This window comes from Medicago sativa, chromosome 1 (genome assembly GCF_051527215.1).
Source record: "Medicago sativa cultivar Bolivia chromosome 1, Bolivia_mono, whole genome shotgun sequence".
NCBI classification, from domain to species: domain Eukaryota; kingdom Viridiplantae; phylum Streptophyta; class Magnoliopsida; order Fabales; family Fabaceae; genus Medicago; species Medicago sativa.
In genome coordinates, this window is record NC_140749.1 from 22427828 (window position 1) to 22453394 (window position 25567).

The 25567-nt window shown below is 31.8% G+C and overlaps 1 protein-coding gene across 1 annotated transcript in view; it reads left to right on the top strand.

Moving 5' to 3' along the window:
- Window positions 1-19991, top strand: part of LOC146953648 (uncharacterized) — an 82614-nt gene extending 62623 nt beyond the window's left edge. Inside the window, exons 5-12 of the mRNA XM_085711070.1 lie at window positions 5004-7840; window positions 8297-8545; window positions 8633-9355; window positions 10005-10814; window positions 13918-14661; window positions 14749-15573; window positions 16696-16759; window positions 19706-19991. Of these exons, the coding sequence (XP_085567196.1) occupies window positions 5048-7840; window positions 8297-8545; window positions 8633-9355; window positions 10005-10814; window positions 13918-14661; window positions 14749-15573; window positions 16696-16716 (6165 nt within the window). The 5' untranslated portion in view covers window positions 5004-5047 and the 3' untranslated portion in view covers window positions 16717-16759; window positions 19706-19991. The remainder of the gene's footprint in view (window positions 1-5003; window positions 7841-8296; window positions 8546-8632; window positions 9356-10004; window positions 10815-13917; window positions 14662-14748; window positions 15574-16695; window positions 16760-19705) is intronic.
- Window positions 19992-25567: the final 5576 nt, after the last annotated feature.

Here is a 25567-nt window from a genome sequence, read left to right on the forward strand (position 1 = left end):
TGAGCCTTTTCTTTTCGATTTGCTTGTTGTTTGCACCAATCGCATATCATGTCTATCGTCTCACTTATTGTGTGCTGGTGTCCGGTGGGCCGGTTATTTTTGCTTTGAGATCGGGAGTTGGTGTCTAGCCTGTTTGACTTGATATGGTGTTCTCTGGTGTACCGGGGGTGAGGGGTGCCCTGCTGATTTGGTTCTAAAGTCTGGTGGGCCGATCACTTTTGATTCGAGATTGGGAGTCAGCTTTTTGGCTTTAGGAGCTTTTCGTATGTGGCTCAGCTTGGGTGTTGATGTCTGGAAATTTTATTTTGAGAGGTGTTCTTTAGGGGTGAGTAGTGACGATGGGTGGTTGTGGATACTGTGTTTACAGTGTGTTTTTTCTGTTTAGGTGTCCGTCTTAGGTGGTGATGTGTTTTGGTGGGTTTATCTTCAGGTGCTTTGTTTGGTGGTTATGGTGTACCGTCTATATGCGGCACCATTTGTATCTTGTTTCGTCCATACCTTGCGTCTTGCGGGAATGGCGTTTAATAATATTTGCATATTAAAAAAAAATAAAAATGCGCATGACGTGCAGAGTTTATTAAGTTTCTGTTCGGAAACATAGTTTCTCAGAGTTTATTGCTTTTGAAGTCAAACAAACAAACAAACAAAAGAGAGCTTTGTTGATTGTCTTTCAGATTTCAGGCTAATTAAAAACTGGTTTCATACCCATTTCTTTTTCAAATGAAAAGGGCAACTTTGGCATTAAAATGTGAATATGAGAACAAGTAGCTGTGATATTTTCTGTTTGAGCATAGTTGTGATTTTTTTTTTTATTTATTTAAAAAAAGATAATTGAGAAGGCCGTGTGTGGACTGTGTTATCCTATAATTGTTGGATTGTGTTTAGATCCATTGGGGAAGCAGAAATTCTCACTGCCTTAAATAATTTATTAGTTTTGATTGGAATATAGATAGTATCAATTAATATTATATGTTTTGTGTTTTGAATTATTATAGATAACAGTACTCTCCACTCATAGAATTGAATTGTTATGTTTTGTGTTCATATTCATGCATCTTAAGAGTCAAGTCAATATCCAAAATACCTTTGCTCATTGTCTTTCACTTTTCATTCTTGAATTAATCTCTTACTATTTCTGTTTTATTAATTTTTCTTTCAGTTTTTAACTATTTTCCCATTCCTACTGCCAAAAAAAAAAGGAAAAAAACCCAAAAACCAAAACTCAAAAAGAGTGAACGAAAGTTATTTTATGTATTCTCTGCATTTTTAATTTGTACTCACTCACTCTGTTCATTTTAAAGATTGGAGTTTCTTCAACGAGTGGTTAAACTTTAGAGGCAGGTACGGATTTACTTATTTTCCTTCAGTTATAGATAGTAAAATTTTGCAATTTGTGAATTGAGAAAGGGGTTGGTGTAGACTTGAGGATAATTTGAAAAAAATATAATTGAAATTAAATGTTCAGGATTCTGCCAAAAAAAATTGATTTAAGTATTATTTTTCCGTAGACTTGATTGGGAAAATAAATATTCCCATAGTCTAAATTAATTTATTAATTTTCATTGGACTGTACAAATTAATATTTATTTAAAAATGTGCATCATGTAATATATAGTACTGTAGTTCCACTGCCTATAGTAGATTTCAGAGTTTATTGCTTTTGAAGTCAAACAAACAAAAAAGAGCTTTGTTCACTGTCTTTCAGATTTCAGTCTAATTAATCTCTTCTTATTTCTCTTTTGTCTTTCAGATTTTGGTTATATTTTCGCATTCCTATCTCAAAAAAACGAAGGAAAAAAAAAAACCAAAACCAAAACACAAAAATAGTGATGGAAAGTTATCTCATATATTGTTTGCATTTTTAATTTGTTGTACTCACTCAGTTCATTTCAAAGATTGGAGTTTCTTGAACAAGTTGTTAGAGGTACGTACACATTAATTAATTTGTTCTCCTACACTAGTAGAGAGTAAATCCTTTAAAATTTTGCAATTTGTGATTGAAGTTTGTTTTAATATTTTTTTGTTGTTGTTCTTTGCAGATCATTTAGTTTTTGCTTTTGAAACCAATTTGCATCAGTCTTGTAGATCGCATCATCAATAGCACCTGTTGTTCCGTTGTTGATTCATAATCTAGAAGGTAAGAGGTCCATGCTCTTCAATAAAAACATTATCAAAATGCCTAATGATCTTTGTTTTTAGTAATTTAATTTGTTTTTAATAAGCAAACGAATTAATGAAAGTATAAAGGGTATTCAATCCCATTACAAAGTAACGATAACCACTTTGAAGACAAGTCAAAGGATTAGAACACCAAACAAAAAAAATTAACACTTTGCTTAATTTAATTTTTTATTTTTTTTACAAGCATATGAATTAATGAAAGTATAAAGGGTACTCAATCCCATTACAAAGTAATGCTAACCACTTTGAAGACAAGTCTAAGGATTAGAACACAAAAGAGAAAAATTAACACTTTGCTTAATTCTAGATTTAACTACAAACCAAAATCAAGATAGATTGCTCTGCAATATGCCTGCCGGCCCTAGTTTTCTAGTGAGAGAAACTCTAACTTCTCTCTAAACTTTCTTTCTCTTTCGTTCATCGAGGAGGGGTGGTTTTAGGTCATTTTTTGACCTAAAATCACCCCTCTATAACTTTTTTTTCCCTTTTCTTTCAATCTAAACAAATGGTTTTCACATATATCAAGTTTTTACTTTTGTGTTTTTTGTGATTTCATCGTCTAAGTGCGGCGTTGTGTTGTTCGTCGTCTTGTACAGTGCTTGATTTCGCGTCTAGTCGCAGTGTTCGTTTAGTTCCTATTGAATGATCTACATCAGTCAATTACAAATTCAACCAATGATTTGGGCGTCAACGTTGCAGATCCGGAAGCATGGGTATTTCGGTGAATTAGGTTTTATCATATTATTTGTAGGCATTTTTCCGTTGTATGCTATTAACTTGGGTGCTGTGAGTTTGTTACAGATTCACCCTTTACGTTTTTAGCGATGTTTGTATCTGATGTACTCTATCGATTTAAATGAATGAATATCCTTTTGTTTTTGTCAAAAAAAAAAATCAAGATAGATTTTTTATGCTATCTATTACAACGACTACAACCAAAATGTCGCCTACAAAACACCTAAACAATACTATGTCGTTTCTCATCAACCATAAACACCATGTAGTGGCTAATCATTAACACAATCTATTTGTATATAAGGACATAAATACTCTCCCTAAGATTTTTATTGTTACTGATTGGCAACATACTTACCATAAAAGTTTTAACATTGTTGCACGCTCAAACCCAAGTTTAAACTCAAGACTTTTTTGTTTTTTTTTTCTCATCCCTGTAATTAGGATGTATGCCCACGGTTTTTTTTTCTAATCCTCGAGTGAGCAAAAATTAATCTGAAATATTTTTTGTTACTAGGACTAGACTATATCTCTCTCAAATGGGTGACTCAAGGAATCGAACACAGTTCTTTTCCTTGAGATAATCATGGTGCCAACTCTCCCAACATGATATTTGTTGAACTCCGAACCTTTGCTAAGCCTCTTGGATTAATTCAGACATTTTTATTTTACATGATCATTTTTATCTTTAATTTTTTTTACTGGTTAAGTGTAATATATTTAACTTAAGTTATTAATTATAATTTGTTTTAGGATTAAAAATGTTTTGAATTCCAGTAAAAATGATTTTGAATTCTCGGGAATAAAATGATAGAAATATGCATTCATGTGTTTGTTATAAGTTTATTAAATTTTATTCATACGTACAAAATGTTCCTCGGAATAGAAAAACATTCCAAAAGAAAATGGTGGGAATAAAGATCCCACGAAGGTGAGAATAATTTTAAGTGTAACTACCTATTAATCTCCATATTATAGAGATTTCCCGGAAATATTATATTATTAACCAAACATCATTTTTATAAAATAAAACTTCCATCCTTATATTCCCAATAAAGTTCTTCATACAACTAAATCTAGTAAACTTAAAACAAACACTCCTAAATCAATTTAATTGTTTTCATCCCTAAAAAACTTGTAACTAGTTTTTTATAGGCCAAATACCACTTTTGGTCCTTTTAGTTTGACAGAATTCTCATGTTAGTCCTTGAAGTTTCGAAAGTTTCAATTAGGTCATTTTAGTTTGACAGAATTCCCAAGTTAGTCCTTTAAGTTTCAAAAGTTTCAAATAAGTCCTTTTAGTTGATAAACTATTTCACCGTTGCCCCTGCTGTCAGTCTCCATTTAACTGATGTTGATGTAGCTGTTAAGTTGTTGACTTGGATCAAAATGTTGCCTTTTGATCCAAGTCAACAACTTAACGGCTACATCAGCATCTGTTAATTATTAACTCACAATAAGGGTAACAGTGAAATAGTTTATCAACTAAAAGGACCTATTTGAAACTTTTGAAACTTAAAGGACTAACTTGGGAATTCTGTCAAATTAAAAGGACCTAATTGAAACTTTCGAAACTTATAAGGACTAACTTGTGAATTTTGTCAAACTAAAAGGACCAAACGTGATATTTGGCCTTTTTTATACCAATCATTATGCAACATCCATTAACTTCGTATGTGACTACGGAAAGTTACATAGATTGTGGTCGTCCAAGGTAAGACCTAGTAGTACCTAAAAAAAGGTCATCTTTTAAAACTTGAAGGGATGAAAATCATCTTTTTATGGAGAATAAAACTAAAATTCGGTCTTTTTACAGAGATAAAAATTATTTTTAATCTTTTTATATCAAAATACAAGTCTTAAATTGATTGGTTACACATGATTGTAATGAAATTCAATTTGCACAATCTTCCTTTATTATTGGATTTTGTTGTCTACATTTTTCTAATTCTAACCGAAGCACATGTTATATTTAATTATTACAGTTTTCCGTCAAAAATAAGAGTAATGTGTTAATGTCCTCACATTTCCAAACGTTGCCCTTGTTTCTTTTGCCCTCATCCATAAATAGTATCTTTTACTTTCAGATTTTGACTCAAGTCACAAGGAAGAGGAGAAGAAAAGAAAATCAATGGAAATTTTAATTTCTGTTGTTGCAAAAATAGCAGAATATACCGTTGTGCCTATTGGACGTCAAGCAAGTTACTTGATATTCTACAAAGGTAACTTCAAGACGTTAAAGGATCATGTTGAAGACCTTGAGGCTGCAAGAGAAAGAATGATCCATTCGGTTGAAAGAGAAAGGGGAAATGGTAAAGAAATTGAAAAAGATGTTCTGAATTGGGTGGAGAAAGTGAACGAGGTCATTCAAATGGCAAATGGGCTTCAAAACGATCCTCGCCGTGCCAATGTCAAGTGCTCAACATTGTTGTTCCCCAACTTGGTTTTACGTCATCAACTAAGTAGGAAAGCCACAAAAATTGCAAAAGATGTTGTTCAAGTTCAAGGAAAAGGGATTTTTGATCAAGTTGGTTACTTTCCCCCTCTAGATGTAGTAACCTCTTCCTCAACAAGAGATGGTGAAAAGTATGAGACAAGGGAGTCGCTTAAGGAGGACGTTGTGAAGGCTTTAGAAGATCCTACTTCACGCAAAATTGGGGTCTATGGGTTGGGTGGGGTGGGCAAGACCACTCTAGTGGAGAAAGTTGCTCTAACAGCCAAGGAACATAAATTGTTCGATAAAGTGGTTAAGACTGAAGTATCGGTTAATCCAGACATTAAAAGAATTCAAGGGGAGATTGCAGATTTCTTGGGTCTGCGATTCGAAGTGGAGACTATTCTTGGCAGAGCAGGACGCCTAAGACAAAGAATCATGATGGAGAAAAGTATCCTTATCATTGTAGATAACATATGGACCATACTTGATTTGAAAGAAGTGGGGATACCAGTTGGTGATGAACATAATGGTTGCAAATTGTTGATGACATGCAGAAATCAAGAAGTGTTGCTGCAAATGGATGTTCCAAAGGATTTCACTTTCAAAGTTGAACTTATGAGTGAAAACGAGACATGGAGCTTGTTTCAATTTATGGCAGGGGATGTGGTTAAAGATAGCAATTTGAAAGATGTACCATTTCAAGTGGCCCAAAAATGTGCAGGTTTGCCTCTTAGGGTAGTTACAGTAGCACGTGCAATGAAAAATAAGAGGGATGTTCAATCTTGGAAAGATGCATTGAGGAAATTGCAAAGTAATGATCTTACAGAGATGGACCCGGGAACTTATTCTGCTTTGGAATTAAGTTACAGTTCATTAGAGAGTGATGAAATTAGGGATCTCTTCTTGCTTTTTGCATTACTGTTACGTGAAAAAATAGAGTATTTTCTCAAAGTTGCAATGGGGTTGGACATATTGAAGCATATTACTGCCATAGATGATGCAAGAAACAGACTTTACACAATAATCAAATCTTTAGAGGCAAGATGTCTTTTGCTTGAAGTTAAAACAGACGGAAATATCGAAATGCATGACTTTGTTCGTGATTTTGCTATCTCCGTAGCACGGAGGGACAAACATGTACTTCTAAGAGAACAATCTGATAAGGAATGGCCAACCAAGGATTTTTTAAAAAGGTGCACGCAGATCGTTCTAGATAGGTGTGATATGCACGAGATTCCTCAAATGATTGATTGTCCAAACATTAAGCTTTTCTATTTGTTTAGTAAGAATCAATCTTTGAAAATCCCCGATACTTTTTTTAAGGGTATGAGAAGCCTTAGAGTGCTAGATTTAACATTCTTGAACTTGTTAACATTACCCACATCGTTTCGGTTACTAACAGACCTTCAAGCATTGTGTTTGGATTTTTGCATTTTGGAAAATATGGATGCATTAGAAGCTTTGCAAAATTTAGAAATTCTTCGCCTCTATCGATCCTCAATGATCAAGTTGCCTATACAAATAGGGCAATTGACTCAATTGAGAATGCTTGATTTGAGAAGTTCAGGAATAGAAGTAATCCCACACAACATTATATCAAGCTTGACTAAATTGGAGGAATTGTACATGGGAAATACCTCTATTAATTGGGAAGATGTGAATTCAACAGCTCAAAATGAAAATGCTAGTATTGCTGAGCTTCGAAAGCTACCCAAATTGACAGCTTTAGAATTACAAATTCGCGAAACTTGGATGTTGCCAAGGGACTTGCAATTGGTGTTTGAGAAGCTGGAAAGATACAAAATAGCTATTGGAGATGTATGGGACTGGTCTGACATTGAGGATGGAACCTTAAAAACATTGATGCTCAAACTTGGTACAAACATACATTTGGAGCATGGAATTAAAGCATTGATTAAAGGTGTTGAGAATTTGTATTTGGATGATGTAGATGGAATTCAAAATGTGCTTTATCAACTAAATGGAGAAGGATTTCCATTGCTGAAACATCTCCACGTCCAAAATAATGCAAACTTGAAGCAAATTGTTGACTATAAAGAGAGGAATCAAATCCATGTGTCCTTTCCCATCTTGGAAACACTAGTACTTCTTAATCTTAAAAACTTGGAGCATATCTGTCCACTTTCAATTTCTTCTTTTGGAAGTCTCAGTGTTATCAAAGTAAAAAATTGCAGCCAGTTAAAATATCTTTTCTCCTCTACAATGGTGAAAGGACTTTCTCACCTTTGTAAGATTGAAGTTTGTCAATGCAATTCTATGAAGGAGATAGTGCTCGAAAACAACAATTCAAGTGCAATTAATGATATAACTGATGAAAAAATTGAGTTTCTTCAATTGCATTCTTTGACTTTAGAACATTTGGAGACACTTGATAATTTCGCCTCTGATTATTTGACGCATCTTAGAAGTAAGGAAAAGTATCAAGGTCTAGAGCCTTATGCTCCTACACCATTTTTCAATGCTCAGGTATGTTGTTTTGTTTTTAGCTTCTTTAGATACAAATGATAGAATTTTTAATTTTTTGATATCTACAGACAAATTAATTAATGAATGAATTGGTACGTTTAGTGAAAAAAACAATTGAGTAAAAAAAGAGTAAATGAACAGTATTAATATTTGTTGTTCAAAAAACTATAATGCTAACTACAAAACTATAATAGGCTAATAAACGTCATTCATTCTAAATAACTAGAAAGGCTAATAGTAGCAGTATATCACCATTTCAAGAATGATAAGAATAAGAACAATTACATCTTGATCAAGATTTGCAAAGTTAAAAGTTAATTAAAATGTTAAAATATATTCTTGTATTTGAAGATTTCATATTGTTTCATAGTTTTTACTTTTTGTAATTAAACTATTAGTTAAAATATATTAGTGATACCCTTCAGAAATGATTTTTGTTAGTTTGTTTTTATGTAGGTTGAGTTTCCTAATTTGGATACCCTTAAATTGAGCTCTCTTCTCAATTTGAATCAAATTTGGGATGACAATCATCAATCAATGTGCAACTTGACTAGCTTGATTGTGGATAATTGTGTTGGATTGAAGTACTTATTCTCATCTTCTTTGGTTGAAAGTTTTATGAACCTCAAACACCTTGAAATAAGTAATTGTCCTATGGTGGAGGAGATAATAGCTAAAGAAGATAGAAATAATGCAGTAAAAGAGGTATGGTAATTCTATTATTGGAAACAATTTTCAACTTATAATTTAAATAATTATTTATACTGATGGTGGTTATTCATGATTTCATAGGTTCATTTTTTGAAATTAGAGAAAATCTTACTGAAGGATATGGACAACTTGAAGACAATATGGCATCACCAATTTAAAACATCGAAGATGTTGGAAGTAAACAATTGTAAGAAAATTGTGGTGATTTTTCCTTCTTCAATGCAGAACACATATAATAAGCTTGAGATGTTGGAGGTTAGAAATTGTGCTTTAGTTCAAGAGATATTTGAATTGACTTTCAATGAAAATAACAGTGAAGAGGTTATGACACAATTGAAAGAGGTTACTATAGGAAGATTGTCAAAGCTGAAAAGGATATGGAACGGAGATCCTAAAGGAATTCTTAGTTTTCAAAATCTAATAAATGTACAAGTAGTAAGTTGTGCAAGCTTGGAGTATCTATTACCACTCTCTGTAGCCACTCATTGCTCACATCTCAAGGAACTTCGTATAAAATGGTGTAGGAACATGAAGCAAATTGTTGCAGAGGAGAAAGAATCGAGCTTGAATGCAGCTCCCATATTTGAGTTTAATCAACTCAGTAGTTTAGTGCTTTGGGAATTGTATAAACTCAGTGGTTTCTATGCTGGAAATCATACTCTGCTATGTCCATCTTTGAGAGAAATTAATGTTTCCGATTGTACAAAGTTGAATTTGTTCAGAAGTCTCTCTACAAAAAACTCAGATTTTCAAGATGATAAACACACTGTTTCAACAAAACAACCACTTTTCATTGCCGAAGAGGTATGCATATCATATAAATTTACATACATAATGTTTGCATGAAAATGCCATGTCTGTAATGGATCAGTGTTATTCTTTTGAAATATCAATCAATTGTTATACTTGTATTCCATTGATAACTCTGATTTGTTCATCTCTAACAATTGAATTAGATGGTGTAAAACAGTCATTGTCTTTTGTCGATAAAATTGATATTTATTTGTGAGTATTTCTAAATATATGGTAATTAAATTGAATTAGATGGTGTAAAACAGTCATTGTCTTTTGTCGATAAAATTGATATTTATTTGTGAGTATTTCTAAATATATGGTAATTAAAACTAGATAAAACAAAATTGAAATCTTTAAAAAATTATAAAATATGTAACTGTAAATATCAATTAAGAGCAAAATATTTCCAACTATTAAATCAAAAGATATTAAAAAATTTACTTCAAAGATGTGCAAAAATAACAACTACTGGCGTTGGCCATTTCTCAAATGTTTGACTCAAAAATAACAACTACTGAAGGATAAATTCTATGAAGGATATATATATGTGAGTTTAAAAGAAATTGAAAAAAAGACAAACTTTAGACAATAGTAATTATTGTTTGACTCAATAGTAAAATGTTTAATTCTTTTACATTGTTGTGGAAATATGTTTTAGGTGATTCCAAACTTGGAGCGGTTGAGGATGGTACAGGCGGATGCTGACATGATATTGCAAACCCAAAACTCACGTGCCCTCTTTACCAAAATGACCGTTCTTGGCCTGAGTGGCTATGACAGTGAAGAGGCTACATTTCCTTATTGGTTTCTTGAAAATGTGCATACTCTTGAGTCACTACTTGTTGAGTGGAGTTGCTTCAAGAAGATATTTCAAGATAAAGGAGAAATAAGTGAGAATACTCGTCCACATATCAAAAGACTGACATTGAATCAATTACCTAAACTTCAACATATATGTGAGGAGGGATCCCAAATTGACCCAGTTCTTGAGTTCCTTGAAGCCTTACTAGTTCTTAGTTGTTCTAGTTTGACAAATTTGATGCCTTCCTCTGTCACCCTTAATCATCTCACAAAGTTAAAGGTAATAAAATGCAATGGGCTAAAATATTTCATCACAACTCCTACTGCACGAAGTTTGGACAAGCTCACTGTGCTGAAGATAAAAGACTGTAATTCACTTGAAGAAGTAATTACTGGATTAGAAAATGGTGATATTGCTTTCATAAGTTTACAAATTTTGATACTGGAATGTTTGCCAAGCCTCATCAAATTTTGCTCTAGTAAGTGTTTCATGAAGTTTCCATTGTTGGAGGAAGTAATTGTGAGGGAATGTCCTCGCATGAAGACTTTTTCAACGGGAAGCACAAGTACACCAATTCTTCGAAAAGTTAAAATTGCAGAAAATGATGAAGAATGGTTTTGGAAGGCAAACCTGAATGATACAATATACACCATGTTTGAAAATAAGGTATGCTTGATTTACTACTTCATTTCTTGTGTGACAATATCATGAATTGCGTTTATAGTTTTCTGTTCTCTTTGGATATATAAAATTGATTTTTTATTTACGTTAGAAACTTTTTGGGAAAACAACTATTTTGAGATTTTAAAAGTATATCGCAATATACTATAAAAAAAAAAAAAAAACAAAAGAGATACATAGTATCAAAAGAAAGAAAATCATATATATTTGACAAAAAAATAATCATAGAAATGGACCCTAAAACCAAGTGATTGAGCTCAAATGGTTAATGAGTTTTACCAAGGATGAATCCTTCGTGAGAAAATGAGCTCGATTTATGAGTGAAACAATTTTAGATTAGGCCTCCCGGCAAAATTCCGGGTTACTAGGAATCATTTCCTTTAGGAACCGGAGGGTTAACACAACAAAAAAAACATATACCCTAAGAGTGTGTTTGGATGGGGGAATGTTTTGAGGGAATTCAAATACTTTGAGGTGATGGAAATTTATGAAGTATTTTGTTCAAGTTAAATTTAGAGAATTTCAAATGACACCTAAAAGTTAAGAATTTCAAAATTCTTCGTTGTTATAATTTTTCAAAATTTACATTTTGGTCCTCAAATTATCCAAAATTTTCAATTTGACCCCAATAAATGTTCAAAAAATTGCAAATTGACCCCTAAAATTTTTCAAAAATTATATTTTGACCCCTCAAATTTCTCTAAATTTACAAACTGACCCCTAATTTCAATTTTCACATTTGGCCCAAAAAAATTTAAATTTATAAAAGTTGCCCAAAAATGATGACTATGAATTTTTTTATTACTGCATCCAAACAAAAGTATTGAGAAATGAAAGTATTTTAATTGAATCATTTAAATTGCCTAGAATTCTAAATTCTTTAAAATTTCTCAATTACTTCATCCAAACACACTCTAAGGTTATAACAAAGACTTAAAAGTTTTCAATCTTTTTGGGATGGCAAAACATTCATAAATAAATGCCGTTAAAAAAAAATACCGTTGTTTGGCAATTTGAAATTTATTTTTGGATGTACAATTTCCCTCAAATGTAGTGCAAAGTACTACATAGAAATGAAAAACAATAGAGAGGTGGTTATTTATAAACAAAACTCTGTATCGTAGTTTAATAAATGAACTTAACTGCTAATTCTTAATAGCATACTTTTAGGCTTGTTAAAAAAATATTATATTGATCATTGTAAAAATGGTACAAAATGATGAAAAGTATTTTTGCATGAGGTGATTACATCCTATATATAGAGCACTATACTAACAATCTACCCACTAACAACCAACCACTGATAAATTTTAAAAGTTATCATTAGAGAAAATTATTATTATTATTATTATTATTATTATTATTATTATCCTCAATTTTAAAATGAATAGAATTGTTAAACTGGGTTTTACATTAATTATTGTGTTAAAGACTATTTTGTAAATGCATTATATTTGACTACTACTAACTAACTCACAATGCAATTGTTTTAACAGGTGGGATTTGGTAGTTTCAAGCATTTAAAACTATCTGAGTATCCCGAGTTAAAAGAATTGTGGTATGGTCGACTTGAGAATAACACATTTAGGAGTTTGAAGTATCTGGTGGTTCATATGTTCTGTTTCAACCTAACTTGCTAGAAGTGCTGATGCACAAATTGTTGCCAAGGAAGATGGAACAGAAGAGATAGTTAACTTTGTGTTTCCTCATTTAACATCAATTACACTTGATTATTTGACCAAACTTAAGGCATTCTTTGTTGGGGTCCATTCTCTTCAATGCAAATCAAGAAAGGCAGAGACTTTGAGAAACCAAGAAAGGTCCAGAAATGATGAGCTCAATATCTCAACATGTCAACCTCTCTTTGTGATTGAAGAGGTAAGTGTAGTGTTAAATATCATCCTTGCATTGAACATACATGTACAAATTTGAACTGTTTTTCATTGTTTTGTTAATTTGAAGATAAATTATTCAACATGTGTATTATAATTGATAATTAACTTGAGTTATTATTCTACTAGCACAAATAGAAATTTCTTTGTTGTTTTAAAAAACTTAGAAGTAAAATGTTTTGTTTTAATTTAGTTTTTGCAACAGGTACTTGCCAATGTGGAGAGTTTGTCTTTGAACAAAAAAGATTTTGGCATGATATTGCAGAGCCAATATTCTGGGGTTCAGTTCAACAACATCAAACACATTACCGTGTGCGAATTCTACAATGAGGAAGCTACTTTTCCATATTGGTTCTTGAAAAATGTTCCTAATTCCGAAAGCTTGTTGGTTCAATGGAGTTCCTTCATGGAGATATTCCAAGGCGAACAAATCATAAGAACGGAAAAGGAACCTGAAATTATCCCACGACTTAGAAAGTTGACATTATGGCACCTGACCAGGCTTCAATGTATATGCAAAGAAGGATTTCAGATGGACCCCGTTCTACAGTTTCTTGAAAGCATTTATGTTTCTCAGTGTTCCAGTCTGACAAAGTTGGTTCCGTCCTCTGTTACATTTAGTTACATGACCTCTTTGGAGGTAACAAACTGCAATGGGTTGAAAAATTTGATAACACACTCAACAGCAAAGAGTCTTGTCAAACTCACGACAATGAAAATTAAAATGTGTAATTGGCTTGAGGATATTGTAAACGGTAAAGATGAGACAAACGAGATATCATTTTGCAGTTTACAATATCTAGAACTAATTTCTTTACAGAGGCTCTGTCGATTTTGCTCATGCGCATGCCCAATTATGTTTCCGTTGCTGGAAGTTGTAGTTGTCAAAGAATGCCCTCGAATGGAACTTTTTTCATTAGGAGTGGCCAAAACAACAAATCTTCAAAACGTACAAACTAATGAAAAAAATCATTGGGAGGGTGACCTCAATGGAACCATACAGAAAATGTTTGATGATAAGGTATATTTTACTCTCATTCATCAATTTATTTGCTTTGGGTTATTTAAGACTATCTATCTAGATCATGTTCATTTTGAAGGTGGAAAATTCTGTTGTAGTATAGTGGAATATTATGCATAATTAAAGATAACTTAAAAGCACTTTTGATTTGTCTTTTATTAATTTGAATGATCAGGTTGCATTTGGTGAATTGAAGTACTTAGTCTTATCTGACTATCCTGAGATAAAGGATTTGTGGTATGGTGAACTTCATCACAACATGTTCCGCAATTTGAAACATCTTGTGGTGCAAAAATGTGATTTTTTATCAAATGTACTTTTTCCATCAAATGTTCTTCAAGTGCTACTTGGATTGGAAGAACTAGAAGTAAAAGATTGCGATTCATTAGAAGCAGTGTTTGATGTGAAAGGTTTGAAGTCACAAGAAATAATGATTAAACGAAGTACTCAATTGAAAAGACTCACTTTGTCTAGCTTACCCAAATTGAAGCACGTATGGAACGAGGATCCTCGTGAAATTATGAGCTTTGGAAACTTATGCAAGGTGGATGTTTCTATGTGCCAAAGCTTGTTATTTATCTTTCCAAATTCACTATGCGTAGATCTTGGACATCTTGAAATGCTTAAGATAAGGTCTTGTGGAGTCAAGGAAATTGTTGCAATGGAAGAAGTTGGATCAATGGAAATCAATTTTAATTTTCCCCAATTGGAAGTTATGGAACTGTATTATTTGACAAATCTTAAGAGTTTCTATCAAGGAAAGCATACTTTAGATTGCCCTTCATTGAAGACTTTGAATGTATATCGTTGTGAAGCATTAAGAATGTTTTCTTTCAACAATTCAGACTTGCAACAACCTTATTTGGTGGAAGAAAATCATGATATGCAGTTCCAACATGCCCTGTTTTGTATTGAAAAGGTAAATCCCAACATACCTTGTTTTTCTTTATTTATCATTGTAATAATACGCTAGTATTTATATTCATTTTGGATGCTTATTTTTCAGCTGGGCCCCAACCTGGAGGAATTGACAGTAAATGGCACAGATATGTTGGGGATATTGAATGGTTATTGTCGAGAAAAGATCTTTCATAAAGTTGAACGTCTTCATTTACAATGCTTCGATGAAACTCCAACTGTTCTCCTAAATGATCTCCATACAATATTTCCTAATGTTGAAACATTTCAAGTGCGTAATAGTTCCTTTGAAGTATTGTTCCCCACTAAAGGAACCACTGATCATCTCAGTATGCAAATTTCAAAGCAAATAAGAAGTTTGTCTCTTTTTGAATTGGAAAAGCTCAAGCACATTTGGCAGGAAGACTTTCCACTTGATCATCCTCTGCTACAGCATCTTGAATGGTTTTATGTATGGAGTTGTCCAAGCTTGATAAGCCTGATACCATATTCAACATCTTTCACAAATTTAACCTATTTGGAAGTGGACAACTGCAAAGAGCTGGTCTATATGATAACATATTCAACAGCTAAAAGCCTAGTTCAACTCAAAGCATTAAAAGTAGCTAATTGTGAGAAGATGTTGGATATTGTGAAGGTTGATGAAGAAAAGGCAAAGGAAAACATCGTATTTGAAAACCTGGAATACTTGGAATTTACTTCACTGTCAAGTTTGAGAAGCTTCTGCTATGGGAAACAAACATTCATATTCCCATCTTTGCTTTTTTTCATCGTTAAAGGATGTCCTCAAATGAAGATCTTCTCATCTGCACTCACAATAGCACCATACCTCACAAAAATTGATGTAGGAGAAGAAAATATGCGATGGAAAGGTGATCTTAACACAACGATCGAACAAATATTCAAAGAAAAGGCACACAATATTTATGAAAATTGTTTACTTTATTATTCTCATGATTAAACATGGCTCACAATATTAATTTGATGCATGTTTGGACAGTGACTTTGAAATTAGTTATGGATTTACTACAAAGTTTAACACTAAATAGTTTGAGATCTAATTCGCTAAACAAATTAATATTTTTTTTTATGTTGGTCGGGTTCAAATCTCTAACCTTGCATATATTATGCATTGTCTATACCAATTGAGCTTACCTCACGAGGGCAAATAAAATTATCTTTTATTTTGGTGATGTCCGCGGTTTGAACCCCGGACCTTGCATATATTATACATTGTCCTTACCAACTAAGATAAGCTCACGAGGACAAAAGATAAAATTATCTAATAAAAGGGCTTTAGCTCCTTTTCTGTTTAAAAAATAAATTAAGTCTGTATATGAGAAAGTGATACTGCCTTCTATATTTACGCTGAATAAGTTACTTTTATCTATAAAAAAAGCTGATGGTATGATAATCAAACTAAATATTATTTATTTTTTTGAAAAATCAAACTAAATAAAAAAAAATTGAAGAAATCAAAATAATAAATTATTAAGTCATTTTAAAAATATGCTTCAGACTTTATCATAAATTCAAGGCTAAAATATGGTTTTGGTCCCTGCAAATATGTCTCGTTTTGGGTTTAGTCCCTGTAATTTTTTTTTTTTTTGTTTTTGGTCCCTGCAAAATGTCTCGTTTTGGTTTTAGTCCCTGACCCCACTTTTGTGATGATTTGCACACGTGACACATGATGACTGAACCGATTTATTAGAAAAATAGTCCTTGCAAAATCTTTTGATTTTTAAAAAGGACCCTGCAAAATATTTTACTTTCTATTTTCAAAAACAAAATATTTTGCAGGGACCAAAAACAACAAAAAAAATTTACATGGACTAAAACCAAAACGAGGCATATTTGCAGGGACCAAAACCATATTTTAGCCTAAGTTCAATTTACAATTTTCGATTTACGGTTGCAATTGTTTTTAGTACTTCGAAATTAAAAGAGTGAATAGTGAATTTTTTGAACAAATGTTACCATATAGTCAGGGGCTGATATATTTATTAATTAATTAATGTTAACATTTTGTCAACAGGAAGTCCCACTTTCTAATTGATATGTTGAATGATGAGACCATCATCCATCCTCATATTTGCAAGGTATGCAACACCAAATTCTTCTCTTTTCAAACTTTTTATTTTTTCACTAGGAAAGTATCATTTGATTGTGGAGTGTTTTATTTATTCTTGATTGGAATATTTTGGAATACATTGTATATTTTTCCTTCTCTTTTGAATCACCGGTTATTAAAATAAAACGATATTGTCATTACCTATTAGTGTAATAAAATTGATATCCGTGGATACAAATTGATATTGTCATTAAAATAGTTGATACAAATGCAAATATAATGGTATTTATATCCGTGGATATCTGTTTCATTTTGTAAATTAAATAAAATTGTTAAAATACCCTATTATTTAAATAAATTACTTCTACATATTTTCCATATTTTTTTTTTGTGGTTTCATGAAAACTATTTTGTTGTAAAAGAAGAAATAATCTAAGTTAGCCAAATACGACAACATAACATACATCCGAAGTTGATACACATGGAACACAGTGTCCAGCTGAGAATGGTGGCAATGCAACCTAAGCATCAACTTCTTGGTCTTTTTTGGATGAGCAAAAAGGGGAACAACCCCTATAGTAGAGTCTTATCTTGCATCTGCTCCTATAGACATCTTTATATTTTGTCATCCCAATCTAGAATGAAAACATTTTAGTATGTCAACTCTACGATGGTAAAAGAACTTCCCTAACTGCCATCTTCCTACAAGGTGTAACTTGCGAAAGCTCTCACTCAGTCTTCTAGAGATTGAATTTTTCTGAGTATGGTCAGCTTTCTATGGATGGTACACTGAACTCATCCTTAGGTTCCCAAATCTTCATGTAATGGTCCAATACTAAACATGTTCCTACTAACACAACCACGTGATAAAAAGTAAATAACATAATTATTGTTACGATTTTACCCTATCCATAAACGAATAATAACATTACTCTCATATAGTGCCACACCATGGAGTCACCAAATGAGCATTGGCTACTATTAGCTACTTATGTTTAATAGGGCTTGAGTCACCCTTTACATATTACTGTTGCTATTTTACTCTCAACATTCCCAATATAGAATGGATCATTCCCCACCCGAATTTCAAGCGTTTGGCTATTGCGGTCAAGAGGTAATTACACTTGTATACAGACTTCTAAAACTTTGTTGATAGCTCTGGAAATACCCATGCTTACATCTTTAAGGCTTATATTTTATCTCAAGTCCAAAAATAAGTAAAAATTAATTGATGGATAATCCTAAGCCTTGGATGACAATATATTGAGGTATAGTATAGAGCGTAAGGGTAAAAATCTCTCATTAAGAATTGAAGTTTTAAACGGGCATTGCAATGACTTATTTAATGACTAATTAAAATTAGAAACAACAAATGGACATAACCCCCTCAAAAAAAAAAAAAAAAAAAAAAAACAAATGGACATAACATTAATACAACACAACCCTTCAATGCCATAACTTCCTAGAACCTCAAAATCACAACCCCAGATGAAAAATTCATAAATAAAAAGCTAAAAATCAAAACTTTAGACAGAAAATCAGCTTAAAACATGGTAACTAAGAAAACCCAGAAATGAAAAGTGAAAAGGAAAAGGAAATAGATCAGAATGAGTAAATTGAGATACTAAAAAGAGAAAAAACCTTGAAGGATGGAAAAAGGGATGGTTGGTTGGGGAAGTGGAGAGTAGAAGCAGAGAAAGGGAGACAACACAACAGAACAGAACAGAAAGTGAACTGAATCGAGAAATCTTCGGTTTAGAAAAATGAAATTATCGGAGATGGGTCCTCCTCGTATGTGACACAAACACAAACACTACAGAACTTTGTTGTTAAACAAAACAAAACAAAACATTGGGAAATTAATTAATCAATTCAATAAAATATTAACCCGATGTTTTTTTTGGTTACAATATTAACCCGATGTTTGCGTTCCGGATTTGCTAACTTTAAAATCAGAAAGCCGCGGTAATTTTGTGTCTAGTACCATTATTTTTTACCGATTTAGATAAGAATGTTAGAAATTAAGATGTGTATGTTAAAATTACGATGATTCATTGTAATTTTTTTAAAAAAATATAAAAATATGCGAACAAGTATCTCAGAGTATTTGTTAAGGATTTAAAATTATAATGATTGATGAAATGTTATCATGTATTTTCTACCACAAAGTCCTTGATTCAAAATATGACGTATTGTATTTTTCTACTATTTTCTTGTGGAAGTTTCGTGAATATATAATATTTTTTTTAGGAAGAAAATATATAACATGATATAATATATATATATATATATATATATATATATATATATATATATATATATATATAATGCATCTTATATTTATATAGTTAGTATAATCAGTAAAAAAAAAATAATATGAAATGAGTCAACAAAAATATTAAGAAAAAATCTTACAGTCAAATACCCAGCGTCCAGCGAAGTGTTATTTATATGGTCGTCATTTAGGCAGGGTGTGACAAACTTAAGTGTTAGGGAACATATACTAGTGGTCCGTAATAGTTAGGGTATACTTGTTAGATCATAGGAGTGAAATGAGGGAAAAATTCCTAAGTGGTTTAATGGGTAGATCCCTAATGTTAGGAGCTTACGTGAAACCAGTGTATTTTTGTGTGTCAAGTATATGAATTTTGGGTTTAGACGAGCAAATATATGAGAACCTGAATGTGTTTGTCTCTTACAAGAGCATAGTGCCACGCTCCATGCCATTTGTTTGTAGTTAGATGGTACCAAGTGAAATAAAAGTGTTACAGGAATTGTGCATGCATGTGTCTTGTGATTAAATGTTTATTCATGTGAGTGATAATGTGTCCCTTGGAAGAAAACTTATGCCTTGTGAAAGAATTAAATTGATGTTATTTATACGTGTTTGTCTAATTTGTTATTATAATTTACAAAACTTGATTACTCACCCTTTTCGTGTATTCGTGTTTGACGATTGCGATGACGCACACAGGTGCAAGAAACATGTGAGTAGTAGTTCCAAGGAGCTATTTATATTGGCATTTGGAAGACTTTCTTTTATTTACTATTTATGTTGTTATTTGATTGGCTTGCATGTCAAGGACCTTGTATTGTAATTTTATTCTCATTGCTCTGGTAGGTTACGTTGAGGGATTCTTTTACTATGTTACCTATTTGTATAATTGTCAAATTCAACCATGACATTTTAGGGGTGTTTCTATGTGTTTGATGGATCACTCTTTTTATTTTGAAAAATTGAACATTTCTATTTGGACAAATGGTATGCATGCTATGTATGTGTTAGTGTTTGGTGAAATCTTTTTCAAATGTTTCTATTGGAGATATTGCTTGGGTTTGGAATCGGTGGGACTATATAATTCAAAACAATAAAAAATTTAGGTTGGGCATTTACACCATGTCTTCCGAATACAATCATTCCTGCATCTAATGATAATTTATTGTATACATGTCAAAATTAAGAGAAAAACTCAACAATAGATCAGAATACAATGGAAAGACCAAACATTAGGACATAAAAGGCTCACCCCGTCCAAATTTCTTTACAAGAATATAAGAAAGATGAAGTATGTATATACTCTTTAAGTGTTGTCTTTTCAGAAAATGTTTGTTCCTTTATAATTGTCGTTTTCAAAGTAGAATTAAATTTTACTTTTTCAAAATTAGCTCCTCCCTTTTTTTATTGAAAAGAGAAATAAGTGAGTTGAGATGATAAATAATTAAAGATAAAATTATTTGTGAAAAGTTGCAAATTTTTAATAGCTCCATTGGTTTGTGTAAATGATGGACAAATTGACAAGTGCATCAAATCGTAATAAGTAGTAAAAAGTAAATTATCTTCTCTGCATGAATTGTCGATCAACTTAGCAATTAAAAGAATTTATCAAAGTAAAAACAGTAAAAGAGATTAATGGGTTGCAAGTTTTTCAATTGTCTTGCACAATAAGGACTAGGAATGAAAGGACTGATCAACAGGACAAATAGAGGGAGAAACGTGTTCGTGCAGAAGTAAATTCTTTAGTAGGATAATGAAGCACTCTTGAGTAAGTCCTTAACCTTTGAGGAAGAAGTAGCCGTAACAGGGATGATGCCTCAATAATCATCATCCAATCCGTTCTCACCCAAGACACCATGTTCTTGTCTTTCCCATGGTTTCACTAAGTATGCTCTTGTCTTAACTAGTTTACATATCTATTAGAGACAGGGCCGTTCCTAGCGTTTTTGGGGCCTTAGGCTTTTTTTGAAAAAATGGCCCCTTATATAATACATCATAAAAGTTTTTTTTCCCATGATTTTACTAGCGCTTCATTTATTTATTTTTCTTCGCTTTTCACTACAAGATAAAAGTTTTTTTATGTAACATCTTCAAATAAATCAAATGCTCCATGTAAACCAAAACTAAACAAAATACCATAGAATTAGAGAACAGTAGCTCCTGCAAATTAGACTGAAATTTTAGCACTTGAAAATAGTAGACACTGAAATTTTTACATCCAATGATAGTAACACCAAAAAAATAAAAGTATATCAACATGTTGTTAAACCCATAACAACAATAATACTTGATAAAAAAATCAATGTTAGACTTTTTAGAGTAATCTAAGATACAAGAACTCATTTGTATGCTACAAGTAAATCATTCCTATTTTTATATGCTACAAGTACCAAGTTTATATTACTATATTGGTATAATTAATTTATTTTTGATACTTTAGAGGCAAGATTAAGATTAGTTTCTCTAGTAGACTCATTTTCAACTAAAATATATTTTGTTTTGTTACGAAGATTCTTCCAATTTTTTGGATAATAAACATCACAAATATTTTTAATATTAGTAAGACACATTATTAGGAATAAAGGGACCCAAAAAATATCAAAAATTTCTTGGCACATTATTAAGAACAAAGGGGCCAGTTGTTTTTTGGGAGGGTGTATATATAAAGATTTGTTTTTTATGGGGTATATATAGCAAATTGCATCAAAAAGGCCAAAACAATAACAGATTCCAGCCCATCTTTTCATGTCAAGTTTCGGGCCTGTTAGTATAGTTTACTATACAAACCCCCAAAAAATCAATTCTTACTATATACACCCCCACCTATAAAATTTTTTTTAGGGCCCCCTACCGGCATGGGCCCTAGGCCGTCGCACTCCCGGCCTATGCCTAGGGCCGGCCCTGATTAGAGACAAATATCAAACATAACATCGCAGTTCACTTCAAATATCAAATGGAGACAATGAATTCAACTGAAAACGATAACTAAAATTTAAATGTCAATTTTTTTTACCTGTGTGTTTGGATCACCAAAGAAAGTGAGAGGAAAGATTGTAAGAGGAAAGATTGTTAAAGGAAAGAAAGTATGAGGAAAGTGAATGGAAAGTGAGATGATTTGTTAGGTTGTTTGATTATAGTGAAAGTGAATAGAAAGTGGAAGGAAAGAATAAACTATATTTTGTAAATGACATTTATACCCTTTTATAAAAATGATATATACACACATGTGTTATACAATTTTAATTTAATATAACAAATTATTTTAATATAACATATGTAAGTGACTTTTCAACATAAAAATACAAAAAATAAAAAATAGAAATGGCAACAAAAAAGATGAAAACCTGACACAAAAAGACAAACTGTACGTACACTAAAAAAAGCGAAGGAAACAATTTGAAAGCAAGGGCATTTGTGACTTTTCAACATAAAATGGGTTTTCTCCACCCTTTCCGCACAAACCAGCACGGAAACCATTTTTGAGTGGTTATGTTGCTCCAAACAATGGAAAACTTTCCTTTCCACTTTCATTCTGTCCTCTCGCAATCTTTCCTCTCTCTATCTATGGAAACAAACACACCCTAAATGTATCAGAGAAGTAATAATATATGGCATTATTGCTTCCACTGATATGATGGTCTTGGAAATTTTTATGGTTCTTCTTCTGTTGCAAGCCCAATATGTCAAAATCCTCTAAGCCTCCTTTCTTGATCTGTATGAAGACAGATGTTAACACTTTCTCCACAATCTTTGAAACAATTTTCCAAAAAAATAATTCAACCAAATATAAAATAGTGCAGAAAATAATTGACAAGAACCCACACGAGATGTATATAAATATCATTTGTATGCAAAGTTTCAAGCATATATTGTCTCTGATGCATACAGTACTTTGTTTTTTCAGAGCACCTATTAAAAAAAAAAACTTAGTAACATAAAATAAAATAAAATAAAATATCACTAATTTTTCTCAGGTGAATTAAAATAAATAATAATACAAACTAGATGGATATTGATCATAAGAACGCAAACAGGGTTCAATTCAATCAATTGACACATTAACAGATAAAACAAAAGAACATTGAATCAAGATTATAACTTTTACTTATAAAACCATAAAATGGAACAAGTGAACATTTTTAATTTTGTTCCCAATAATCAACCTCCTTCATATTCAAATCATAGGAAATGAATTCGTCTTGATTGATTTTTATTCCTCTACTCACCACAATATCCACCAATCACTGGAAAATGAAGCTGATAATGTGATGTCACAAGACTGCTATGTAACTAACTCAAATCAATATGCGTTAATATACTCAAACATTTGCATGATCATTCAAAATGCAGGAATATTAAACTAAGGGGGAGTTTTACCATTTATTTGAATTTATTTCTTAGTATTTCTTAGTGTAAAAAATTGTTCATCAATATATCATATTTGTCATCATAAAAAAGGGTTTTAGATTCTGATAATCAAGTTGGTTTGAAGAATAATAACCCGACATCTGGTCCTCTATCATTTGTTCTCATGACAAGCACTTCCTATGATGTGCCCATTCATTTGAAGAAAGGTAATAATAACATTTGGCGGTAAAACAGATGAAATGTTTAAACAATTTGAAAAATATTTTAAAATCCTGTCACTGAGAATAAAACAATTTTAAACTGTAATTTGTTGTAACTTTTGCAATAGTGGATGTGTTCCTCAAATGGTTTGACCGTACTAAGTTAGATCTTAGGGTTTGTTTGGTTCCAAAGATAGAGAAAGAAAAGATAGGTGAAGGAATGGAAGCACAAGTTCCAATAATCTTTCCATCCTTTGGATGCAATGAAAGAGTGAATGGAAAGATTGGTTCAGGCGTGGGACCCACGCAGAAAACTTTCCTCCCACTAGTGGAGAGAAAGTTCACTATACCATCAATTTTTTTGTATTTCTTTTTTTGTCCTTGCTTCCATTCATGTTTTATTTCTTTTTTTATAATGTTTTTGTTTCTTCTAAAATATAAACTAACGTGGTTTTTTTTTACAGTTAAACACATATGAGATGCTTCTAATATAACTAATATTTTTCTAAGTACAAATATTTATAAATTATAAATGTATGTCTTATCTTGTCAAAAAATATATGTTTTTAAATTAAAACATTTATATTTATGTTACATAAGGGCAGTTATGTCATTCACTAAATATATACCTTTCTTTCCTCTCACAATCCATTCACTTTCACTCCTACCAAACAACTCATAAAATCATCTCACTTTCCACTAACTTTCTATTCACTTTCATTCCTTTAACAATCTTTCCTATTACTTTCTTTCTTTATCCTTTCTTTTGTCATCCAAGCGAACCCTTAGAGCAGACTGCAGTATTCTCAAATTGAAAGTAGTATACTCTGGTTGTCGTTGATGGTCAAGTTGACCTCCAAGTAGTGAAAATCGCTTAGGTTGAAGGGTGTGGATTGGCTATCAGGTTGAAAATATACTCGTACTCAGACATGTACACGTGTGAGTAGCAACTTCAATGATCATACCTTTATTCTTTGGGTACCTAACCACACGTACCAATACTTTTTTTTTTTTGAAAGGACACGTACCAATACTTGTTATCTGCACTTTAACTATATGCAAAAACTCTCCCATGGTCTTTATATATATACATATACTAGCTTGAAACCCGTGCCCTGCACGGGAAAATTTTTGTTAAATTTTTGCATATACTTCAAATTTTGTTGGTAAAACTTGATGCACAAGTAAAAAAAATGAATACCTTTTATATAAAGGGAATATCTATTTTTCAAGTGATTTTTTATTCCATTGTTACCCTTAATTTAAATTAGTTTATTATTTTAATAATATTTAAAAATTATTTTATTAAACTTATTATATTTTTTATCCAATTGCCAATTTTTTTTTTTATATTTGAGTGTAATATAAAATCTCTAGCTTGATTAGTAAATGATTGGGCTCGATTATTTAAATGAGTTTTTCCAAAAAACAAATTGTTAGGGAGAAACCGAGTTTGATTCTTAAGTGAAATAATCTTTGACTAAACTATACTTAACTCATGGTCGAACTTCAAGTTATCAAAGTCCATTTTCCTTAGAAACCGTAGGGTACATGTAATAAATGGGTGATGCTAACACACGATTTTTATTTTCTTCTAAAACAATCTTAATAAACATGTTTGAAAGATCTTAAATCCACAATCCAATGTGATATATGTGGCCATTTATAACTAAAACATGGGTTAGCCTAGTACAAAATAATATATTGGACAAAAAGTCTTTTTAATATCATTTACCAAAATTATTTTTAAAAAATGGTGCATTAGACATAAAAGAATTATTTTTAAAAAATGGTGCATTAGACATAAAAGAATGCATGAAAGATAAATAGCTCCATTTGACAACCTCTTCCTCTTATGTCTCCTCGCATGCTTTGACGGTTGGCTATAGTTTATTCTCCCTTGTCTATGGATAAGAAGATCGAGTTTCCTAGTTGGGTTGGAAAGAGAAGTCTGTAGACTTAATCCAGATAAAAAAAACTCCATTAAACTTCA